Raw genomic sequence first — 25,369 nt, 5'->3', positions numbered from 1 at the left:
GTTTTAGGCAGAAATTGAAATTAAGAACAACAATTGGCCAGGTGCAGTGGCTCATGCCTGTAATCCCAGCACTTTTGGAGGCTGAAGTGGGTGGATCACCTGAGGTCAGGAGTTCAAGACCAGCCTGGGCAACATGGCGAAACGCTGTCTCTACTAAAAATATAAAAATTAGCTGCGTGAGGTGGCAGGTGCCTGTAATCCCAGCTACTCAGGAGGCTGAGGCATGCGAATCACTTGAACCCAGGAGGCGGAGGGTTCAGTAAGCCGAGATTGCGCCACTACACTCCAGCCTGGGTGACAGGGCGAGACTTCGTCTCAAAAAAAAAAAATAACAAAAAGTATTGTTACGAAGGTTACTTTTCTATACAGCAGTAGAATAGATTTATTTCTTGTGTTAATCAGATGGCCAACATCTCAATAACACAAAGATCTATCTTGACTCTACACAGAGTGACCAAGAAATGCCATACCTCGAGAAGGCAGGTGTAAAAGGCTTCTGTTTTCATTCTCTTCTCTTTCAATACAACCATTTAGTGTGGTCTGACCATCTGGTTTATTATGGAAAACTCATCTATAAAAAGTTGGTTATAATAAACAGCCTCAATATATTACAACAACAATATGTAAGACACCTGGCATTAATTCAGTTTCACAGTCTTGCTTGAACTAATGATTCTCTTCTAATCCTGCACTTTCTAGTTAGTATTAGTCAAGATCAGTTGTCCTGTAAAAATATATGTAATTATAGTTTTATACCCATTTATTTTTCTTTGTGTAGTCAGATATTTATTGAATACCCCATATTCAATAGAGGCCCTTGAATATAAAAGCTTAAGTGTAGTCTTTGCTCATTTGCAATTATATTTCATTTTGCTACATTTCTCAAATATTAATATTTGCATCTTATAATTAGGAAATAATTTAGCAGAATGATACATTGTTTAGAAAAAGATATTTTATGTTCCTATAATCATCTCATTCTTATAATTAAGGTTTAAAACAAAGTATAATTGATCTATAAAGAAACATTAGCCATAATATACTTATATCCTTTGTTGAAAACATGTGTCTGTAAACACAAGCAAATATGTATTATAAATTAGTAAGTTCTTCTATTTTACAGGTATATCATCCTAGTTTTTATTTTCTCTCAGTAGACATTTGTATTGAATTTACTAATTATGTAACTTTTAAAATGACTATTCTATAGATTATGACATAGATCTATTTTATTTTAGCCTCTTTTTTCTAAGGAATTGTCAAGTACATACAAATTTTTAAAACTTTATTATATACATAAACAATTTGAACATACACAGAAATAGCATACTATACCATACACAACATACACAGAAGTAGCATATTATACCCTTATTTAGCTCCCAGCTCCATCAGCTCATATTTGACCTTGCTCCATCCATACCTCTAGCCACTGTTCCATTCCACGTGTTGTAATGAAGAAAATACCAGAAATATTATTTCACCCATCAATATATTTCAGTGTTTCAGAGATATACTTATTTGTAAAAGATGTAAATTCTTAATTTCTCTGCATATGAAGGTAAAAATTATAGATTGTGCTACAGTTTTTAATGTACTGTTTGCATTGATAAATTATTAAATTGTGATTATAGCCAATTGATTATGAGGACTCAGCAAATAATTTTCTTTAGACCCTTCCTATTACAGCCTATAGGCCAGTGTTTTCCAAACTACGTTCTTTGGAATGTTATTGAACTACGAGCTCTTAGTAGATGTAACTCAAAGAATGGGTTTTGTTGTCAAGTAAGTTTGAGAAATTTTTAATACTTTGCTCTTGAATAATCAGAGAGCAGTTTAGCATAGTAAAGTTTTACATAAATCCTATTGTAAAGAATCTTGGCCAGGCACGGTGCTCCATGCCTGTAATCCCAGCACTTTGGGAGGCCGAGGCGGGTGGATCATGAGGTCAGGCGTTCAAGACCAGCCTGGCCAACATGGTGAAACCCTGTCTCTACTAAAAATACAGAAATTAGCCAGGCATGGTGGTGTGCACCTGTACTCCCAGCTACTCGGGAGGCTGAGTCAGAAGAATTGCTTGAACCCAGGAGGCGGAGGTTGCAGTGATCTGAGACTGCGCTGCTGCAGTCCAGCCTGGGAGACAGGGCGAGACTTTGTCTCAAAAAAAAAAAAAAAAGAAAGAAAAAGAATCTTGTTTCACCTTGTTTAAACTACTAGTTTTTCCTGTAGTAATTTGACCATGTACCTCTTTCTTCTTTTGTAAATACTTGTGAATGTCTCTCTGGAAATTAGTATTCTAGAAAAACAATTTGGGAAACATTGCTCTATCTACTGAATAGATAGAAATAGCTGTCCATGGACCACATGAAGATTCCTTAGTGTCAGCACAGACCAATTTGAATAAAAATCTCCCAGAGAGAGGTAGAAATATGTATTTTTAAAACAAGATTTATAGATAATTGTGATGCCCACTTTGGAAGCCAGTATGACATTAAACTGTAGTGATCCTGCATTATGGTGACAGCCTTTCTTTATAACCAGAATCAATAGTGACTTATTAGGGATTATGCCTGAACATTGTGCTTGTGCTTTAAATTGCTATGAAATTTTAAGGAAATTTATTGTGCTATTTCAGGAAGCATTTCAAAAAAATATTTTCCAACTCTATGATTTTATTCTGGGAGCGTAAAATCAATCTTAGTGTATTATTTAAGCTATCTCTGTTCCTCACTTTGACTTCCATATATTAATAAATCCTAAACTTTTATTTCTTTACTGATTGAAACATTAGTATAACTTAATACATATTATGTCAAATATCTGTGTTAATATGAGAATCCATTCATTTTAGTTCATGAATAATTTAGACCTTTTTACTAGTTCGTATGGTCACCCAAGCACTGCTAAGAATAGTAGTGCTAGTATTGTAGACTATGTAACTGTCAACTACCAAGGAGTGTCAGTTACTGTATTTGGACCTGCTTGCTCAATATAATGCAAAGAACATAATTTTATGATATTCATGTATGTTGTCATTAATATAAATGCCTGCCAGCTGTATTTTGGTATGTCACATAGCAAAATCTCCATTTCTAAACTGTGAGTGAGCTGATAACTTTGCTTTAAAAAGCAAACTTTGAAAGAAATTAATTTTCTTCACGTAATTCATGGATATCTATATATTTGTCTTCAATAAATCCATCATCATCTACCACAAATGAATGTAATTGTTCAAATATTACTGTAGTTTCTTCAGAGTTTGTTTCTGGTATCTGTGAAAGAGAGCTTGGATTTCCAGTAAAACCATCTTCATGGGTTTCTGCTTCATGCTCTTCCAGGCGATGATGATTATAACTAAGCAGAATATTGTACCATATTGGGCATTTAATAGCAATAAAAATGAGAAGTGAAGTCGTCAGTACAGTGACAACAACACCAACAAGAAAAGCCCAACTTTTTCCAAGAGGTTCATGTTCTTTAATGGAATACCAAGAGAGGAGAGAGAAAGAAAATTTGTTAAGTTGGCAAAATAATCATAATTATATATCCTAATTCTCCTCAATATTGGTATTAAAAATAAACATACATTGTAGTTTTCTTTAGATTTTGTTTGGTGGATGAATTCTCTTTGTTCAAAATAGCTGTGTTTGCAATTTTGTTACCCTTTTACCTAAGACCATTATTGATTTATACTCGTTAAGATTTGTGACTAGACTAGTTAAAACAAAGGCTCAGAGAAGTTAAATAATTTGCACGATGGCATTTGGCTTGTAACTAGCAGAGCCTAGTTTGGAGGACCAATATTTTGTAAATCTTTAGTTGAGATGAGGAATCTTTCTTTTACATTTTTTATAGAAATTTAAAATAAAGATAACTACCTCAGTTTATTTAGTATGATACATTCAGCAGTGTTAATATTCAGAACCAGTATATTACCTGAATTTCTTGTTAAGTTGTTCGAAGAGCTGTTAAATGTTGAATTGCTGATGGGCTGAAAATGAATATAAAGATCTTCAGTTACTGATGAAGGAAATTTTGAGTGGCATTCAGCCTTATGAGGTACTGTTTTGATATTGTAGCTCTGCAGGCTGTTGGGGTAGCTACACATGGTGATGTTCTCATTTTCTAGTAAATCAGAAAGAATAAGATTTAGTATAGAGAAAAATAATAGTTAACAACATTTTATAATTGTTTTATCTAGAATTTTTGACATATCTGTCATTCTTAAAGGCATTATAAGAAATTCCTGTTGTATTTGTCTAGCAACACAATGAAAGAATGATGCACATTTCTGTTTATTATTTTATAAATATGGCTTAAATGCAGTATCTTTGTTATTTAGTTTATCTGTATTAGTGTAGATTTTATTATTAATATTGTGGTTACATGCTTACAATCTGGATCTCAGGCACAGTATGGTTTGCAGTTAAAATACGTCACTTGTTTTCACTTAGTCTAGGAAGCACTTTTAAAAAATTAGTCTTACATATTGACTTGGCTAACAATACATGAAATGACATTATCATCTCACATGTATAGAACATTTACATTTCTGGCCGGGCGCGGAGGCTCATGCCTGTAATCCCAGCACTTTGGGAGGCCGAGGCGGGTGGATCACCTGAGGTCGGGAGTTTGAGACCAGCCTGACAAACATGGAGGAACCCCATCTCTACTAAAAATACAAAAAATTAGCCAGGCGTGGTGGCTCATGACTGTAATCCCAGCTACTGGGGAGGCTGAGGCAGGAGAATCACTTGAACCTGGGAGGCGGAGGTTGTGGTGAGCTGAGATTACGCCAATGCATTCCAGCCTGGGTAATAATAACAAAACTCTGTCTCAAAAAAAAAAAAATTTCTTAATTTTTCCCCCTGGTAATGGGGAAGGAGAGCATCTATGCAGCTGTTACTTTTTAGTGTTTCTTCCTGTTTTGCTTAAACAGAAATTGTTTCCTTTCCTTTTTTTTTTTTTTTTTTTTTTTTTTTTTGAGACAGAGTCTCACTCTGTTGCCCAGGCTGGAGTGCAGTGGCACGATCTCGGCTCACTGTAACATCTGCCTCCCAGGTTCAAGCGATTCTCCCACCTCAGCCTCCTGAGTACCTGGTACTACAGGCGTGGGCCACCATACCCAGCTAATTTTTGTATTTTTAGTAGAGATGGGGTTTCACCATGTTGGCCAGGCTGGTCTCAAACTCCTGACCTCAGGTGATCCCCCTGCCTTGGCCTCCCAAAGTGATGGGATTACAGGCATGAGCCACTGCGCCTGGCTGCTTCCTTTTCTTTAAAATGTGATATGAGAGATTTTTCTGTGGTGGAACATTGAGTTAATCACATTTTGGTTTTGCTTAATTATGATAGCTTACCTAATGTCACATTTGATGTGTTCAACCAGTTCTGCAAATTAAATAGACTGCAAGAGCAGTTCCATAGGTTTCCATATAAAGTTATTAATTCCAGATGAAATAGTGGTGGTACATCCAAATAGCTAATCAAATTGCCTTGCAGATTCAGAAGTTTTAGGCTTCTTAGAGGCACAAATACATCAGCATTCAGTTGTTCTATTTTGTTTTGGCAGAGATATAACTGTTTTAGTTTATTTAAGCCTAAAAATGCACCCTGTTGAATTACATAGATGGAGTTTCTACAGATATTTAAAATTTCTAGACTGGAGAGGTTACCAAAACCGTTATTATGTAAGATAGTAACCTTGTTCTCAATCAAATAGAGCTCTGTGAGTAAAAAGTATGTCTGTAGAACTCTTGTGTCTGTACCATTAAGAGTAATTTGGTTATAACTGAGATCAAGTATAGTGACATCTTTCTTGATATCTGCTGGAATCAAGGTATAATTTTTTTCAGTAAAATTACATTGGACTTCCTAGAAAAATAAAAAAAAGAAAGGCATTAATCAGAAAAAAAATTAATAGAATTTCCCCAAATTTCATATTTAAGCACTTAGACATTAGAAGGACATTATTTTGGGGAAAAAACCTACTATCTAATCTTTTGGTGTTACAGTAGAGCAAATCTTTTTCTTTATTGGGATGAAATACTAAAAATTAAGGATATTCTGATACTTACAATTGAACAAAGAGATTCCAATTTGTTATACGGGTATTTTCCAACTGTTATTACATGATCATTACAGAAAGTAATGCTACTGGAGTATTCCCATTTATATATGTGGAAATATATGGTAAATAATAATTCTGTTAACATTTAATATTCCAGTGTGCACAATTGCTTTATAGTGGGGAAATTATTTTAAACTGTATGTGTTTTTAAAATCAGCAGAGCTAACAACATTATACCTAGGGCTGTTCAATAATTAATAAATAGGCTGGGCATGGTGGCTCACGCCTGTAATCCCAGCACTTTGGGAGGCTGAGGCAGGCGGGTTACCTGAGGTCAGGAGTTCAAGACCAGCCTGTCCAACACGGTGAAACCCTGTCTCTACTGAAAATACAAAAAAAAAAAAAGTCAGCCGGGCATGGTGGCAAGCACCTGTAATCCCAGCTACTTGGGAGGCTGAGGCAGGAGAATCGCTTCAACCCAGGAGGCAGAGGTTGCAGTGAGCTGAGATCATGCCATTGCACTCCAGCCTGGGCGACAGAGCGAGATTCCGTCTCAAAAGCAAGCAAGCAATCAATCAGTCTGAATAAACTCTCTGGTTTAACTCTCTTAAACTCTCTGGGTTTAACAGCTCAAAGTTTGGTGTTTTAAAAGGAAATATTTATCTTTTATCAGAAATGGAGCCAGGTATTGAATTTAAAGAGCCACACAATCTGAAATACTTTTTTTATGTGGATATAGATGGAAAGAAAGAAATAGTTCTTGTTTTTACTGAACAGTAAACTAAGAATAAATAGAACTAAGAATAGTTCTGGTTTATTACTGTTTTTGCAGTTAGATTTTTTCACCAATAATAATTCAATAGCAGTTTCTCTCATAAATATGTGCTTTTTTAAAAAAAGTTTCCTACATTTTAAACAAGATTTTAGTCTTAAAACTAATTTCTGATTTTATAGTGAAAATTTTCAGATCTCTCCCTTTAATCAACTTTTAAAGAACTCCGTTTTTATAAATGAAGGCTGCTTTTGTCAAATTGGAATTTGGATATACAGAGCTAAATAAACTCTTAATTTTAGTAGGTCAGATTTTCTTTCCTTTCTTATTGCCCTTTTATATTTTACTAAATATACAGAAAATGTACCTTTGAAAATATTTTTACTATTTTGATTGTAAAAACTTACTCTTTTAGAAGACTGGATTTTGTCTGATAATAATATCATGGAGAGGGGCCAAAAGAGGATTGTGATGCCTGTGACTTTCATGTTGCAGACCTGACAGAAAAGAGAGTATTTTCATTAAGGACATTTTTATTTTTCCCTCTTTTGAATCTGTTTATTCTTTTTTTTTTTTTTTTTTTTTTTTTTGGCTGAGACAGGGTCTCACTCTGTCACCCAGACCTGGTGGCATGGTCACAGCTCACTGCAGCCTTGATCTCCCAGGCTTAAGCAGTCCTCCCAGCTCAGCTTCCTAAGTAGCTGAAACACAAGCATGCACTACCATGCCTGGCTAATTTTTAAAATTTTTGTAGAGATGGGGTCACCATGTGTTACTCAGCCTGGTATCAAACTCCTGGGTGCGAGCCATTTCCCCCCAGCCACTGGCGTGGCCTTGAAAAGTGCTGGGATTATAGATATGAGCCACTTACCCTGGCCTTTCAAATCTACTTTTTCTTGAAATACATAAAATGTGAAACAAGTGCATGGCCATTCACCATCCTTGCACTCTGATCTTAATAAACTAGAAAGCCCCTTTGAAGAATGAGACTGATTTCTATTTTTTCTTTTTAGAGAAAATTAATATTTTTAAGTGTGTCTCGTTAGTTTCTAGATCTCATGAAAGGAGCTTTAAAGCAATTTAAGTGGTTGTAAATTTTAAAAATTTAATATAGAAGTGCACAAAAGAAATTCAGGAAAATGTATATTTATGCATGTTTAAGTATATGCTTATATTGATGGTCTTGATTTTTTCAATTTTAAGCATTATCTATTGGCATTATCTATCTATTATTCTTGACTTAAAACTGTGGGAGATGAGAATCTTTAGCACTCTTTTTCCCCCCATGGTAACTTTTAAAAATTTTATTGAGGCGTGGTAGATATACATAGTTTTGGGGTACACGTGGTAAAATTGTGCATTCATATAATTTTTAAAGATCAAATTAATGTCCTTGGGATATCCAACACGTTAAATATTTGTCTTTTCTTTATAATGGAAACATTCAAATTCTCTTCTAGCTGTTTTTAAATGTACAGTAAATTAGACGAGAGGGAGAGCATCAGAAAATAGCTAATGGATGCTGGGCTTAATACCTAGGTGACGGGTTGATCTGTGCAGCAAACCACCATGGCACATGTTTACCTATGTAACAAACCTGCATAACCTACACATGTACTCCGGAACTTAAAAATAAAAGTTGAAGGAAAAAAATTACTGTAAACTATAATTACCCTACTGATCTAACACTAGGCCTTCTTTTTTTAAGCAAACTGTATGTTTGTATGCATTAATAAACTTTTCTGCATTCCTCCCTCCCTACCACCCTTTCCAGCCTCTGGTAACCACTAGTCTACTCTTAATCTATATGAGATCCACTTTTTTAGCTCCCACATGCCGGTGAGAATGTGTGATATTTGTCTTTCTGTGCTTGGCTTATTTCACTTAACATAATGACCTCCGGTTCCGTTTTTGTTGCCGCAAATGACAGGATTTCATTTGTTTTTATGGCTGAATAATATTCCATTGTATATATATGCTACTTTTTTTTAATCCATTCATCTGTTGATGGGCACTTAGGTTGATTCCATAGTTTTGCTCTTGTGAATAGTCCTCCAATAAACATGGGAGTGCAGCTATCTCTTTAATATATTCATCTCTTTTTTTTAAATGTATACCCAGTGGAATTACTGGATCAAATGTAAATGTAAGTGTTATATTTTTAGTTTTTTAAGGAACCTTCATACTGGTCTCCAGAGTGGCTATACTAATTTACATTCCCAAGAGTGTATGAGGGTTCCCCTTTCTCCACATCGTCACCAGCATCCGTTATTGCCTGTCATATTGATAGAAACTACTTTAATGGGGGTGAGATTATATATCATTGTAGTTTTGATTTGCATTTCCCTGAGTGATTACTGATGTTGAGCATTTTTTCCACATACTTGTTTGTCTTTTGTGTGTTTTTTGAGAAATATCTATTCAGTTCTTTTGCCTTGTTTACTTGGATTATTTGTTTTTTATCGGTTTGTTTTTGGCTAGTGAGCTGTTTGAGCTCTTTATATCTTCTGATTATTAACCCCTTTTTAGATGGGTAGTTTGCAAATATTTTCTCTCATTCCGTGGGTTGTCTCTTCAATTTGTTGATCATTTTCTTTGCTGTGCAGAAGCTTTTTTGCTTGGCGAAACCCCATTTGTACATTTTTGCTTTGGTTTCCTGTGCTTTTGAGGTCTTAGAGACACAAAAAAATCTTTGTCCAGGCCAGTGTTCTAGAGCAATTCTCCAGTGTTTTCTTTTTTCTCTCTTTTTTTTTTTTTAAATAAAGAAAAGAGGTTTAATTGACTCAGTTCCATAGGCTGTACAGGAAGCATGTCTGGGGTGTCCTCAGGAAACTTACAATCATGGTGGAAGGTGAAGGGGAAGCAGGCATGTCTTACATGGCTAGAGAAGGAGGAAGAAAGAGCAGAGGGAGGAGCTACACACTTTTAAACAACGAGATCTTTTTTTCTTTTGAGACAGAGTCTGGCTCTGTCGCCCAGGCTGGAGTGCAGTGACGCCATTTTGGCTCACTGCAACCTCTGCCTCCTGGGTTCAAGTGATTCTCATGCCTCAGCCTCCTGAGTAGCTGGGACTACAGGCATGTGCCCCTTTCATGTGTGTCCATGTGAAGAGACCACCAAACAGGCTTTGTGTGAGCAACATGGCTGTTTATTTCACCTAGGTGCAGGTGGGCTGAGTCCAAAAAGAAAGTCAGCCCTCCAGTGTTTTCTTGAAACAGTTTTATAGTTTGAGGTCTTATTAAAGTCTTTAATCCATTTTTATTCCTGGATATGGCAAGAGATAGGGGTCTGGTTTCATTTTTCCATATATAGTTATCCAGTTTTTCTAGCACCATTTATTGAAACAACTATTATTTCTCCATTTTATGTTCTTGGCACCTTTGTTGAAGACGAGTTGATGTAAATGTGTGTATTTATATCTGAGTTCTCTATTCCATTCCATTGGTCTATGGATCTGTCTTGATGCCAGTACCATGCTGATTTGGTTACTATAGCTTTGTAGAAAATTTTGAAGTCAGGTAGTGTGATGCCTCCAGCTTTGTTCCTTTTTGCTGAGGGTTGTTTTGGCTATTTGGGATCTTTTGTGGTTCCATATGAATTTTAGGATTTTTTTTTCTACTTCTATGAAGAGTGTCACTGTATTTTGATAGGAATTGCATTGAATCAGTAAATTGCTTTGGTTAGTATTGATATTTTAGCAATGTTCTTCCACTCCATGAACATGGATTATATTTCCATTTTTTTGTATCCTCTTCAGTTTCTTTCATCAGTGTTTTACAGTTTTTGTTATATAGATATTTCACTTCTTTGGTTAAATTGATTCCAAGGTATTTTATATTCTTTGTAGCTATTGTAAACAGGCTTGCTTTCTTGATTTCTTTTTCAGATTCTTCACTGTTGGCATATCTAAATTCTACCAATTTTTATATGATGATTTTATATCTTGCAACTTTACTGAATTCAGTTGTCAGTTTTTACAGATTTTTTGTGGAGTATTTAGGGTTGTTGTTTTTTTTAATTTTTTAAGTGTAAGATCATGTCTGCCAGGTGCAGTGGCTCACGCCTGTAATCCCAGCACTTTGGGAGGCCGAGGCAGGCAGATCACCTGAGGTCAGGAGTTTGAAAGCAGCCTGGCCAACATGGCGAAACCCCATCTCTACTACAAATACAAAAATTAGCCGGGTGCAGTGGCAGGCACCTGTAATCCCAGCTACTCGGGAGGCTGAGGCAGCAGAATTGTTTGAACCTGGGAGGCAGAAGTTGCAGTGAGCCGTGATCATGCCACTGTGCTCCAGCCTGGGTGACAGAGTGAGACTCTGTCTCAGAAAAAAAAAAGAAAAACTAATCAGAGTAGGCAAGAATCCATGCAGCATTCTCGCCTCGTTAGCAATAAGGAATTTACTGCTATTTTAGTGCTAGTCTGTTCTAGTCAACTTCCTCATTGCCTTTGATTTGTTGATCCATTTATGCACATTCCCCTTCTACCTTTTCTCTTTCCATAGTTAAATGAAATTTGTTAGGAAAAGCTACTCTGCCTCCTATATTTTATAAAATTTGGATGTAGATCATAATAGAATCCCTTTTAGAGCCAGAAGTGCATTTAAACTATCACTTATTCAAGATGATTGCCCATAGAAGAGGGATGCCTAAATCATTTACAAAAGGTAGTTTATCTATGTTTAATGATTTATAGGAATAGGTGTTCAGCTCCTTCAATGGCTTGTTTCAGTATTTCTCAATGATGTGGTGAAATTCTTACTGATGTCTCTAGTAGGCTGCAGAGGTGACTGAGGAGAGGTGGGTAAGGGAAGTGCTGTTTTTTTTCCAGAAACAAATAGGATGGGGATAGTGAAAGAAAGCAAATAGGCTACAAAGAAAATGAACTAGATTTAAGTTAAAAGTTGATATGAAATAGAAGCAGGTGAAAAAAGTAATGGAGGCAAGACAGGACTGTGAGCTTATGTGGAAATGGAGTTGGAGTATGGTTTTATATTTATTGTCTGTATCTGCTATTTAATGCTAATAATTGTTTTCTCAAGTGCGCTAAAAGAAAAAAATCATAAGGATTAGAAAAGGATTTTTTTTTCCTTTCCATTTCGTAGATCTTGGAAGCAGTGTATACTCAGCTCAAGGTAGATTCTGTACAAGAAAGCATTCAACAAATCTAAAGCATCGTTAGGTCTGAAGCTATGAAATACATTGATTGATCCATACTATCTGTGAGAGTTTTCACATATTTGTGTGCCTTTTCAGAGGAGAAAGATTGAAAGAGGGGGTGATGTTGATTATCATGACACTGAGTAAGTCCCCAGACAAAGCATTTGCTAGCATTATTGGGTGTCTTTAAAAAAAAAATCAGATAGGTAGAATAGCTAGCCAAGTAGATTATGCAGAAATTATCCATCAGTCAGTTTAGCCTGTTTCAACAGTTGGTTTAAAAGGAAGTCAGTCATTGTTGCTTTCTTTCTCCTTTTGGAATATTTTCTAATTTGGATTTTTTTTGAAATGATAGTTGAGTTTCATATAGTGATTACTTAGGAGCTAATATAAAATAGAAAACTGGAATAGAAGATGGAATATCAGTTTCTTTTGTTATTTCACAAAATTACGTGCATTTTTACCTAGCATATGATCTACGTTACTGAAAAAAAAAGAGCTTTACTCAAAGGAAATGGTAGATACTGAAAAAGAAGCATTGTTCTTAATAAAGTTTCAAGTACATGTTTCTTAAGTTATTTACTTTATATGAGTATTATATGCTATGAAATAAAGAGATGCTGTAATTATTTTGGTTTTGTTAAAATCTAAATGTAGTTTTTCCATTAAGTATTTTAGATATTTATGCCAGAATTCAATGTATTTAGAGAATGATGTTAATAATACACAATTAACTTTGTTTCCTTATTTAACTATTGTGTAGTTTTTTTCAAATTTAAAACCTTTTTGTAATGGAAAATTTCAAGGAAAAACCTAAGTAAGAAGAATACTTATCACCCTGCTTCAATAATCATCAACTCATGGCCAGTCTTTTTTTTATCTTGCAAATTGGCTTTTAGATTAGTGTCACTTCGGAATGCTCTGTGATTAACATATTTTAAAATAAAAATTCTTATAAATTTGATTGGCTAGATGAAACCTTTTTTCCCCCCCAAAAACAATTACTTAGTATTGTATTCTAACTTTATTTAGGAAAGACCCTTTGGCCATGTCACAGGTATATAGTATTTTTGAGGTAGATCATGTGAAAATATAATCATATTTTCTTATTTTTCATCACTTCTTAAAGGCAAAGATGGTTGTACAGACTTAACAAACTTAAATATGATTAAAAAAAACAACAATAACCAAAGCTATAAATATACAGATCTTACCTTTTTTTCTTTTGTCTCTAAGACTTGTGTGCTAAAGGAAATTACTCTGTTTCAACAGCATTAAAAAAAGTACATCGTATGATTGCATTTCACTTTGTTTTAACCTTTGTACCCAGTGAACAGGTGATTTAAAAAAAAAAAACTAGACTTCCTTAGCAAAAGATTGACTAGAAGAATAATTTCTTAAAGTCATCTTTTCCTTTTTTAGTATAACAAGTAAGGCTGTTTGCCTAACCTTTGTGTTTCTTTCTTTTTTTTTCTTTTTTTTCTTTTTTTGAGACGAAGTCTCGCTCTGTCATCCAGGCTGGAGTGCAGTGGCATGATCTCGGCTCAGTGCAACCTCCGCCTCCTGGGTTCAAGCAGTTCTCCTCCCTGCCTCAGCCTCCTGAGTAGCTGGGATTACAGGCTCCCGGCACTGCACCTGGCTAATTTTTGTATTTTTAGTAGAGATGAGGTTTCACCATGTTGGCCAGGCTGGTCTCAAACTCCTGACCTCAGGTGATACCCCTGCCTCAGCCTCCCAAAGTGCTGGGATTACAAGTGTGAGCCACTGCACCCAGCCTACCTTTGTGTTTCTTAATTACTCTTTGAAAGTTTTATTAAAATATTAACAATTTTACTTATTGATTTAGAGTTTACAATATTGAAAATGCATACTTTTGAAAGATAGACTGTTGCTAAATTAATTTATGTTTGTCCTGATGGTATTTTGTGCTTAGAAGCATTCAAATTGAGGTCAGGTGCAGAGTCTGACGCCTGTAATCCCAGCACTTTGAGAAGCTAAGATGAGAGAATATTTGAACTCAGGAATTTGAGACCAGCCCGGCCAACTTAGCAAGACCTTATCTCTACTCAAAATAAAAAGTAAAAACATTAGCAGGGCATGGTGTTGTGTGCCTTTAGTCCCAGTTACTTGGGTGGCTGAGGTGGGGGGATGGCTTGAGTATGAGCATGCAGTGAGCCATGATTGTGCTACCACACTCTAGTCTGGGTGACAAGTGGTACCTGTCAAGAAAGAAAGACAGAAAGAGGGAGAGGGAAAGAGAGAGAGAGAGAGAGAGACACGAGAAGAGAGAGGAGGGGGAGGGGAAGGAGGAGGCGGAGGAAGGGAAGGAGGCAGGGAGGGAGGAAAAGGAAGGAAGGAAAGGAGAGAGAGAAAAGAAAGGAGGTAGGGAGGGATTCAAATTGTAAAGATACCACCAAGTTTTGTATTCTATTGAGTTTCAACGTTTTTGTTTACTTATTATTGTGTTTTGTTTTGTTTTGTTTTTTTTTGAGATGGAGTCTCGCTCTGTCACCCAGGCTGGAGTGTAGTGGCGCAATCTCAGCTCACTGCAAGCTCTGCCTCCCGGGTTGACGCCATTCTCCTGCCTCAGCCTCCCAAGTAGCTGGGACTACAGGCGCCCACCATCACGCCCAGCTAATTCTTTTGTATTTTTAGTAGAGACGGGGTTTCACCGTGTTAGCAAGGATGGTCTCGATCTCATGACCTCGTGATCTGCCCGCCTCGGCCTCCCAAAGTGCTAGGATTACAGGCATGAGCCACCATGCCCAGCCTATTTACTTACTTTTATGACACCATCAGTGGTTTTACTGCCAAGTTATAACAGGAGCAAAGTACTCAAAGCATCAAAAAGACCTTACACCTGGACATCATATGGCCTTTAGAAAGTCAGTTACCTTTCTTATGCTGTAATTTCTCCTCTGTAAAATGGAATACTTTATAACATTAGTTCTCATCTTCCTACATTGAAAGAAGAAACACTGTTGGTAGTCAGTAATCAAATTTAGAATGAATTCCTTCCAAAAGATTAATTCCACTGGGCTTCAGTATCCTTAATTTATGAAAATAGATATTTTCCTCTTTCAATTTCTTTGAGCTCATATACCTATACAAATTGTAGCAGCAGGAAACACATTTGTTTTACTGTTGTAATTGAAGCTCCAAGTGAAGATACCACTACTCCAACAGTGAAACAAAAATAAATAGAAATTCCAGGTTGTTTTACTATGTTCATCTTTTATTTGGTTATTTTGAGATTTTTTTTGGTAGGGAAACTTCTGAGTTTACGTTGTTTATTCTAGTAGTAGGATATGAATGTGTAGAAGGTGTGTAGGGGATATGTGGATCCACAGGCTTAGCTGGTGATTGTGAAAACTATAGAAGTTGGTATCTATGAGCGAAAGTAAATAGTGATAGGTTAATCAGATTTTGAAACTCAAAATAGAAATTAATGATCTTGGGAGTGAAAATGTGTGTTCAATCCAGCCTTTTATAAAATGTAAATCTTGAAAGTATTTAGATAAGTGGCATCTTACCTATTCTTTTTTCAGAGTTTCTCTCTACCCTATCAATAATTGACCTTGCCTAGGCAACAAGTGACATGTCATTGGTATTTCTTTTGATTACATGATAAAAATGGTTATTGCTTCTAATTAATTTCACTATTACTACTTTTATAGGATTATGTTTGTAATGTTTATTGTGTTTTTAGAGAAATGAGCTTAATATTTTACAATGCTAAAAAATAGCAAAAATTTGTGAAATAGCAATGTTAACTAAAGCAGTAAGTAAAAGAGAACTTAAGCAAAGCATATTATTAATCTAAAGCCATAACTAAAAAATCAAATTGCACTGCAGGCCTCTCTACTCCCTAGTTCTGTCAGAGCCACACTGGATAATTTACATGGGAAACTTCTATACAGTATTTAATTTAGTCAGAAAAACTTATGGCTAAAGGATGCTTTAAAACCACAATTTTAAAACTTATTTGTCTTTTTTTTTTTTGAGATGGAGTTTTGCTCTTTTGCCCAGGCTAGAGTGAAGTGGCGCGATCTCGGCCCACTGCAAACTCTTCCCCACTGGGTTCAAGCGATTCTCCTGCCTCAGCCTCCGAAGTAGCTGGGATTACAGGTGCCCGCCACCACGTGCGGCTAATTTTTGTACTTTTAGTAGAGATGGGTGTTTTGCCATGTTGCCCAGGCTGGTCTCGACCTCCAGACCTCAGGTGATCCACCTGCCTCAGCCTTCCAAAGTGCTGGGATTACAGACGTGAGCCACCGAGCGCAGCCTCTTATTTGTCTTTTGAAGGTATAACTTTAAAAAAGTATAAATGCATCCTCATATATATAAGTCATTAAGGATTTTTTGGTAATCTTTGTGATTTCTTAGTAAAATAAAATGGAGAGTAAGGAAATAGAGGAATTTAGGGATGGAGAAGAGAAAGATGTAAAATAAGTTTGTGCTAATGGGGCCAAATTTTATATAGGTCAAATAGCATTTTTTAGTACAAATATAAAGACTTTTCAGTCACACACTGTGGTTGAATGTCTTTAAGTATCCTATTAAATTAGGACCATGACTTGTATAAAATAATTGGGTATTTTTTCCTCAGTATAGTATCAGGAATATTATGTGCTTCTGATTTTAGGAAAGAAAAACAAATCAGAAGTGTCGAAGAAGAAATTGAACAGGAAAAACAAGCAACAGATGACATTATCAAAAATATGTCTCTTGAAAACCAAGTCAAGTACCTAGAGATGAAAAACACAAATGAGAAACTGTTACAGGTAATACAAATTACTGCTGTGTGCCAAGCATGTATCATTCTTGCTACTAAAAGTATAGTTTGAATATCAGCAGCATCAGCATCCCCTGAGAACTTGACTATACTTTGAGATCAGTTTTCATTTTAACAAGGTCCCCATCTGATTCATACGGATATTCACATTTCAGAAGAATTTATTTAGAAAACTTCATTTTCATATGCTGTTTGATGACCTAGCTTTTACTCTTATTATTTTTGGTTCACTTCTATTTATTCATTTTGCATTTCATAAAGACACATGAAAATACTCGCATTTATAAAAATACTTGTCTATAAATATTTGCATTTATAAAAATACTTTTCTATAAATGTTCGCATTGATAAAAATACTTGTCTGTAAATTAAAAAGTCTGTAAATACTTGCAGTTACAGACTTTTAATGCAAACATTAAAAGGCCTCATAGGTGGAGGTTGCAGTAGTGAGCTGAGATTGCACCACTGCACTCCAGCCTGGGCAACAGAGTGAGACTCTGTCTCAAAAAAAAAAAGGCCTCATAGACCAGATCCATATATATGTTTACTTTCCTTTTCCTTCCTGCTTAATAAACAGCTAACCTTTTTACCTGTTAGCATTATGATTTGAATGGCTATTGTCCTGTAATTATATTGCCTAAATTTCTATTTTTAAAAATTAATTTTTTTATTGATACACAATTGTACATATTTATGGGGTACATGTGATATTTCCATGCACATATGCAATGTATAATGATCAAATCAGGATAATTAGGATATTCATCACCTCAAACATTTGGCATTTTTTTTGTGCTGGAAACATTTTTTTTTTTTAATTAAAAAAAAAATTTTTTTTTGAGACCGAGTCTCGCTCTGTCGCCCAGGCTGGAGTGCAGTGCCCATCTCGGCTCACTGCAAGCTATGCCTCCCGGGTTCATGCCATTCTCCTGCCTCAGCCTCCCAAGTAGTTGGGACTACAGGCGCCCACCACCAGGTCCACCTGATTTTTTGTATTTTTTTAGTAGGGACGGGGTTTCACCGTGTTAGTCAGGATGGTCTTGATCGCCTGACCTCGTGATCCGCCTGCCTCGGCCTCCCAAAGTGCTGGGATTACAGGCATGAGCCACCGCGCCCGGCCTTATGCTGGAAACATTTTGAATCTCCTTTTCTGGCTATTTTGAAACATACAATTAATTACTGATAACTATAGCCACCCTACTGTTTTATCAAACATGAGAATTTATTCCTTCTCTCCCCCTCACCACCCCATGCCCCCAACTGGGCACCACCTTCTCAGCCTCTGGTAACCATCATTCTACTGCCCCCTTTTTTTTGTTTTGTTTTGTTTTTTTTTTTTGAGACGGAGTCTCGCTCTGTCGCCCGGGCTGGAGTGCAGTGGCGCGATCTCGGCTCACTGGAAGCTCCGCCTCCCAGGTTCAAGCCATGCTCCTGCCTCAGCCTCCTGAGTAGCTGCGACTACAGGTGCCCGCCACCACGCCTGGCCAATTTTTTATGTGTTTTTAGTAGAGACAGGGTTTCACCGTGTTAGCCAGGTGATCCGCCCCCCTCGGCTTCCCAAAGTGCTGGTATTACAGGCGTGAGCCACTGCGCCCGGCCGAGATCCACTTTTTTAGGCTCCTACAGATGATTGAGAACCTGCAATATTAAATAAGCAATTTAAGTCCCTGTTGAGGGGATATTGAGAATCCTCTCAATACTCAGTCATGGTGGTTCCCTTTCATGCCCAGATGGCCCTTAACTAAAGATTAAGCAAAGAATTAGGCCCCATAAATGCCAATAATGATTATAGTTTTAGTTTCTTAGACATTCCTTTGCTGACAATTTAGTAACCTTTTTATTTTAGAGAAGATTTCTAAGATACTGTGAAGCATTGAAGAAAAAGTATGGCCTGGCCAAGATGGTGAAACCCTGTCTCTACTAAAAACACAAAAATTAGCCAGGCATGGTAGCAGGCCCCTGTAATCCCAGCTACTCGGGAGGCTGAGGCAGGTACTTGGTTGATCCCGGGAGGCTGAGGTTGCAGTGAGCCGAGATCATGCCACTGCACTCCAGCCTGGGCAACAGGGCGAGACTCTGTCTCAAAAAGAAAAAAGAAAGAGTATGATAGAAATGCCAAAATAGTACCAAAATATAGTTAATCTTGTATGGGATAATGAATGAGTAAACAGTTTAAGGATCTTATCCTAGGAGTGAACCATATTTATATTTACATATACGTGTATGTATGTGTGCATGTGTTATATGTGTGTGTGTACAGTATAGAGAAATTAGGCAAAAGACGTGAAAACACGGTTACAAATCAAAATTTTAAATAATAACGTTAAACAATGACATAATTTGAAAGCTTCTCATATTTGATGTCTCAGAACATAGTGATGATTCAGTGTGAAAAGGTCTAAGGTCTAGCTACTTTTGAGAAACTCAGGAAGTTTTTTTTTTTTTTTGAAGGCACACAGCAAGTTTTTAACAATAATGAAAGAAGTTGGGAAAAATAGAAATAATGAAGTGTTAATAAATTCTAGTCAAAATGTAAGATGCCAGTGAAGATATTTAGAAAATTTACTTAGTCACTTTGAAATGTTGAGAAACAGAGAAATAAATTTTTTTTCCCAGCTCCCTCCCCCCACTACAACAAATTATTCTTAATGTAATTTGGATTTATGTTTGCTTTTTTTTTTCCACTTAGGAATTAGATACACTTCAACAACAACTGGATTCACAGAACATGAAAAAAGAGAGCCTGGAAGCAGTAAGTATAAAATCAAATAAGGGTTCTCATACTACTCAGCTAAAAAAGTTAATTCAGCCAAGTATATTAATATAACTAATTCAACTACATATTGATCTGGCAGTTTACTAATAGGAGTTTAATACTTTTTCTTCCTATTCTGGACCCACAAAGATCCTAGTATGGTAAGAAATTAGATTCAGTTATTGAGTACCTACTATGTATAAAACGAATCATTCCGCCCTACCTAGGACATGCAAAATCCAATAGCAATTAAAAAAATTATTTTTTTAGAGACAGAGTCTTTCTTTGTCACTCAGGCTAGAGTGCGGTGACATGATCGTAGCTCACTGTAAATTCAAGCTCCTGGGCTCAAGCGATCCTCCCTCCTCAGGTTCCCAAGTAGCTAGGACCTCAGGCAGGAACCACCACACCTGGCTAATTTTTTCTTTACTTTTTGTAAAGACAAGGTCTCGTTATGGCTGATGTACAGCTCCTGGCCTCAAGCAATGCTCCTGCCTTGGCTTCCCAATGTGCTAGGATTACAGGCATGAGGCATTGTGCTCAGCCTCTAATGGCAATTTAAAGACACATACACAAGAGATTATAAAAACAAAGAAAGAGGGAGAGACATGAGTTCATCTCTTTAAGGATGTAAAAACTTACTTTTTTTATTCGTTTATTTAAAACGTTTTATTTCACAAAACAAAATATGCATATGGTTTAAAAATAGTTGAACAAGAGGAAAGTAAAAATGTCTGTTTTTTTTTTTTTTTTTTTTTTAGACAGAGTCTTGCTCTGTTGCCCAGGCTGGAGTGCAGTGGTGCGATCTCGGCTCACTGCAAGCTCCGCCTCCCAGGTTCACGCCATTCTCCTGCCTCAGCCTCCAGAGTAGCTGGGACTACAGGCACCCGCCACCACACCCGGCTAATTTTTGTGTATTTTTAGTAGAGATGGGATTTCACCGTATTAGCCAGGATGGTCTCGATCTCCTGACCTTGTGATGCGCCCACCTCAGCCTCCCAAAGTGCTGGGATTACAGGCGTGAGCCACTGCGCCCAGCCAAAATGTCTGTTTTGTGTCCTTCTTTCCAGATAGAACTACTGGAAAGACATTTATCAAGTGCTTACTGTATGCTTTTTTGAGCTGTAAACACATATCAGCATCATCTTCATGTAATCCCCACAAGAGTCCTAAATCCCATCTTGGTTTTACAGTTGTGGAAAACCTCAAGTGGGGTTCCTACTTGCTATGCTAGCTGCAGCTATCTTTTTTCACCCTAACATTGTATCTACAGTGTCTATTTATATCAGTTCCTAGAGAACCTCCTCATTATTTTAAATTGCTACAATGTATTATGTTGTATAATTATAACACAGCCTTGTAAATGAACAGGTTGTTTATAGTTTTCCAGGATTATAAACAATACTCCTGTGAAAGCATACATTTTATGCGAAGTTATATCATAAGATTGAATTCTCACAATGGGTCAAAAGGTATACAGTTTAAAAATGTTGTCAGATTGCCAAATTGCCTTGAAAAACGTTGTTCCAACTTTTACTTCTAGATGTAATGTATGTGAATGCTTATTTCCCCTGCATTCACTGACAGCAAATATTATCTGACTTTTCCAGTTTTAGCTAGTTTGATAGGTAAAAATTACTACCTTATTTGAATTTTCATTTATTTATGAATAAAGTTGAGTATCTATTTATATCATTTTTGGCCAATGAATTTCTTTTTCTTTGAACTCCTTTTTCATATTTTTGGCGTTTCAGTATACTGCCTGTATCTCAAATCTTGCCTCCCTTTCCTGATTTCCTGTGGATTCAGGTAGACATCATGATGACAGTATTAGGAACTGTTGTAGACTGACAGATTGCTGACACCCTAGCTTGCAAAAGAAATGAGTATTTTGTAATTAATTCTTTTGAGAATTTGCTATTGAAAAAGTTATCTAATTAAAAATAGTAAGGTAGTTGGCTGGGCGTGGTGGCTCACAGCTGTAATCCTAGCACTTTGGGAGGCCAAGGCAGGCAGATCACAAGGTCAGGAGATCGAGACCATCCTTGCTAACGTGGTGAAAACCCGTCTTTACTAAAAATACAAAAAATTAGTCGGGCATGGTGGCAAGCACCTGTAGTCCCAGCTGCTCAGGAGGCTGAGGCAGGAGAATGGCATGAACCCGGGAGGCAGAGCTTGCGGTGAGCCAAGATCACGCCACTGCACTCCAGCCTGGGCGACGGAGCAAGATTCTGTCTTAAAAAAGTAAAAAAAAGCAGGTAGTTTTCTGTGTCTGGTTGTCCATCTATAAAGACACTTAATTTTTATTTCCTTGGATCTGTGGTGATGGAAATACGCTTAAAGAAAGAAGGACCACATTTAGTATTAATACAACCAGCTTGCAGAATTCCTCATGGTTCTTTTTTGGAGTGGGTTTGAGAGAGTCAAGTCTTACTTCACTTGGTGAATTTAGTTTCCATAGGAAAAATCATAAGCTATAACCTTAGATTTACTTTTTGTACTGATGCCGTTCTTCTCTGATGTCAGTACATTTATGCCTAAAATAACAAGAGTTTTAAAAATACACAATATGTGCAAATTAAGATAACATGTCACTAATTCTATTTAACTTTTGCCAGATTTCTTTCTTTTTTAAAAAAAAATTTTTTTTGAGACAGAGTCTTGCTCTGTTGCCCAGGCTAGAGTGCAGTGGCACAGTCTTGGCTCACTGCAACCTCCGCCTTCTGAGTTCAAGCAATTCTCCTGCCTCAGCCTCCCGAGTAGTGGGATTACAAGCGTGCATCACCATGCCCGGCTAATTTTTGTATTTTTAGTAGAGACAGGGTTTCACTGTGTTGGCCAGGCTGGTCTTGAACTCCTGACCTTGTGATCCGCCCGCCTTGGCCTCCCAAAGTGCCGAGATTACAGGCGTGAGCTATCACGCCCAGCCCAGATTTCTTTTATTTATTTGTTTAGGACTTGTTCTTCAAGAAAATATCTGTCAGATAGTGGTCAATCAACTAGTATTTATTGAATACTTTATGTTCACTGCTGTACAACATATGAGGTCATGCTTATTCAGTTCACAAGAGTGGAAAAAATCAGGTGAAGGATTAACATGAGCTTAAGTCTTCCAGAACAATTTTATCAAGATGAAATTCAAACAAATTTATAGGATTGTTAGGCAAAAAGGAGACGATACTATGAAAAAGGATAGCATAAAATATCTGCATTTCTTCTATGTCTTTTTAGCATGGCTTTTTTTTTATCTTATCTGATGCCTAATCTGTTACTTGAACTGTATATATAATCCATTGCTTATGGACTTTGAAAAATTATCTCGTCTACTTGTTCCTTTTTTGGAGGTTCCTTCTTTCATACTTTTAGAAGAGAAGAGGTTGGCCAGGCACAGTGGCTCACACCTGTAATCCCAGCACTTTGGGAGGCTGAGATGGGCGGATCACGAGGTCAGGAGTTTTGAGACCAGCATGGCCAACATGGTGAAACCCCATCTCTACTAAAAATACAAAAATTAGCTGGGCGTGGTGGCAGGCGCCTATAATCCCAGCTACTTGGGAGGCTGAGGCAGGAGAATCGCTTGAACCTGGGAGGCAGAGTTTGCAGTGAGCCAAGATCGCACCACTGCACTCCAGCCTGGGTGTAAGAGCGAAATTCCATCTCAAAAAAGAAAAAAAAATGAGGTCTTCCCTCCTAAGAATTTTATTTTGTTCGAGTTGTAGGTCTGGTTTCAAATGTCACTGTTAACTCTTATGTCTTTGTTAACTTTGAAAAGTTATTTACATGTCAGATCCTTAGTTTTCTCATCTGTAAAATAGAGATGATAGTACTATCTTGTAGAGTATCACTTTGGATAGTAGAGATAGCATATAAATAACATGTAGTATAGTGCCTGGCACAGAACAGATGCTCAGTAAACAAGAGTCTCAAATGTCATTTTAATCATCACCAACACCATTCCTACCTTTTTTTTTTTTGTTATCTAATAACATTTTTGTCACATCCTTATTTTTTTCTTTGTGAAAGGTGGGATAGTGGTGAGTACACAGTAACTGTTATTTCATGTGTTCATTTCCTAGTGCTGCTATAATAGAATATCACAAACTGGGTGGCTTAAAAGAAACACAAATTTTCTCACAGTTCCAGAGCCTGGAAGTCTGAAATCAAGGTGTCAGCAGAGCCATGCTTCCTCTGAGACTCTAGACAGAATCTTGCTCTGCTTCTTCCTAGCTTCTAGTGGTATCCATTAGCTCTTGATATTGCTTGACTTGCAGCTGCATCACTCCAGTCTTTGCCTGAGTCATAACATGGTATTCTCCCTGTGTGTCTCTGTTGTGTCTGTACTCTTCTTATAAAGGGCACCATCATATTGGATTAGGGCCCACCCCTAATGACCATATCTTAACTTGACTAAATATGCAAAGAGCCTATTTCCAAATAAAGGTCAAATTGACAGGTTTATCATGTTAAGACTCCAGCTTACCTTTTTGAGCAGACACAATTCAACCCACAAAATTGTGGGAAAATATATGTTATGACCTATTTAGGGAAAAATATCTTCTCTCCAAAGATCACTTCTGTGGACTTTGAATCAGACATTGTGTTTAAAGTTGTACATACGTTTTGACATTGTCTTTATCCTCCCATTGGTAGAGTTGTCCTATACTTATTCAGGTCTTATATGTAGAAAATAAAACAAACTAAGGCTATCAACTTCTTGTGAATCTTAGACTGAAAATAGCAGGATTTATTTTTATTCTTCCAATTTAGGAATGTGCTTTGTAGCATTATTGAGTACTAATGATATTTGCTGTCTGTATTTAAAGATGCTGGTAGTTTAAATTTACCCCCATTCTTATAAACTGAAACCTATTTTAGAATAATTATTGATAAAATACTCATTAAAACTTTCCCTTCTTGTTTTCCTTTAGGAAATAGCTCACTCCCAGGTGAAACAGGAGGCGGTATTGCTGCATGAAAAACTTTATGAGTTGGAGTCCCATCGAGATCAAATGATTGCAGAAGACAAAAGCATAGGATCTCCAATGGAAGAGAGAGAGAAATTACTTAAGCAGGTGGGCAAAACAAACATACTTATTTTAAGATGTCTGGTTTTGGTACATGTATTGATTTGTTTTTTTTAAGGGATATTAATGCAAGTAGTAAAGCTAGTAAGTGTATTGTCTAAAAATAGTTTATGTGAAGAAATGACTTTTTAATCTAGATTTTCTTCCTCTTTTATTATTATTATTATTATTATTATTATTATTGATGTAGGATCTTGCTCTGTAACCCAGGCTGGAGCACAGTGGTGCAATCATAGCTCACTGTAGCCCTGAGCTGCTGGGCTCAAGTGATCCTCCACCTCAGCCTCCCGAGTAGCTGGGACTGCAGGCATGTGCCAACACACCAATTTTTTATTTTTATTTTTTGTAGAGATAGGGTTTTACTGTGTTGCCTGGGCTGGTTTCCAGCTCCTGGCCTCAAGCAGTCCTCCCATTTCAGCCTCTCCAAGTGTTGGGACTATAGGCACCCAGCCTAGATTTTCTTAATCAAGTATTTCATAGTAACTTAGGTGAAGCTAACTTTTCCTTATTAGGAATACTTGAAACTCTTCTTTATTGGTCATTAAATATTTAGATAATCTTTTTGAAGATATGTTTCATTATTGTTTTGGGCCTTGTATTTAGAAAATGGAGTATCCCAAGGCTAATGGCTTTTTGTGGTTGTTATTATCAGTGCCTCCATGAAGAGAATGGAATTAAAATGTCCTGTGAAATTATCGTATGTCCTAAAGTCATGACACATGTAACATGTATTTAG

General features: G+C 36.7%; 2 protein-coding genes across 6 annotated transcripts in view; one reads left to right on the top strand and one right to left on the bottom strand.

Moving 5' to 3' along the window:
- The window catches only part of IFT74 (intraflagellar transport 74), a 115,762-nt gene that overhangs the window by 45,143 nt on the left and 45,250 nt on the right, over positions 1-25,369 (top strand). For all 5 annotated transcript variants that reach the window (XM_054657997.1, XM_016960694.3, XM_009456409.5 and 2 more), the window contains 3 exons: positions 16,645-16,783; positions 19,484-19,546; positions 24,478-24,621. In XM_054657997.1, the coding sequence (XP_054513972.1) occupies positions 16,645-16,783; positions 19,484-19,546; positions 24,478-24,621 (346 nt within the window). The remainder of the gene's footprint in view (positions 1-16,644; positions 16,784-19,483; positions 19,547-24,477; positions 24,622-25,369) is intronic.
- Positions 760-13,301, bottom strand: LRRC19 (leucine rich repeat containing 19). The gene is made up of 5 exons (XM_001154402.7): positions 13,214-13,301; positions 7,250-7,339; positions 5,361-5,874; positions 3,937-4,125; positions 760-3,475 (listed from the first exon to the last, which is right to left on the bottom strand). Exons 2-5 carry the CDS (start codon positions 7,328-7,330, stop codon positions 3,147-3,149), a joined length of 1,113 nt encoding a protein of 370 aa, XP_001154402.1. The 5' UTR covers positions 7,331-7,339; positions 13,214-13,301; the 3' UTR covers positions 760-3,146.

The sequence above is a fragment of the Pan troglodytes genome, chromosome 11 (genome assembly GCF_028858775.2).
Source record: "Pan troglodytes isolate AG18354 chromosome 11, NHGRI_mPanTro3-v2.0_pri, whole genome shotgun sequence".
Lineage (NCBI taxonomy): Eukaryota > Metazoa > Chordata > Mammalia > Primates > Hominidae > Pan > Pan troglodytes.
This window is presented reverse-complemented; position numbering and strand designations above follow the sequence as displayed.

Bases quoted from the DNA above. Each gene is read 5' to 3' on its own strand.
- LRRC19 (XM_001154402.7), bottom strand. From the start codon at position 7,330: ATGAAAGTCACAGGCATCACAATCCTCTTTTGGCCCCTCTCCATGATA. The intron at 5,875-7,249 runs GTAAGTTTTTAC...TTATTTTTCTAG, and splicing joins AAATCCAGTCTTCTAAAAGA to GAAGTCCAATGTAATTTTAC. The intron at 3,476-3,936 runs GTAATATACTGG...ATTCCATTAAAG, and splicing joins CAACTTAACAAGAAATTCAG to AACATGAACCTCTTGGAAAA.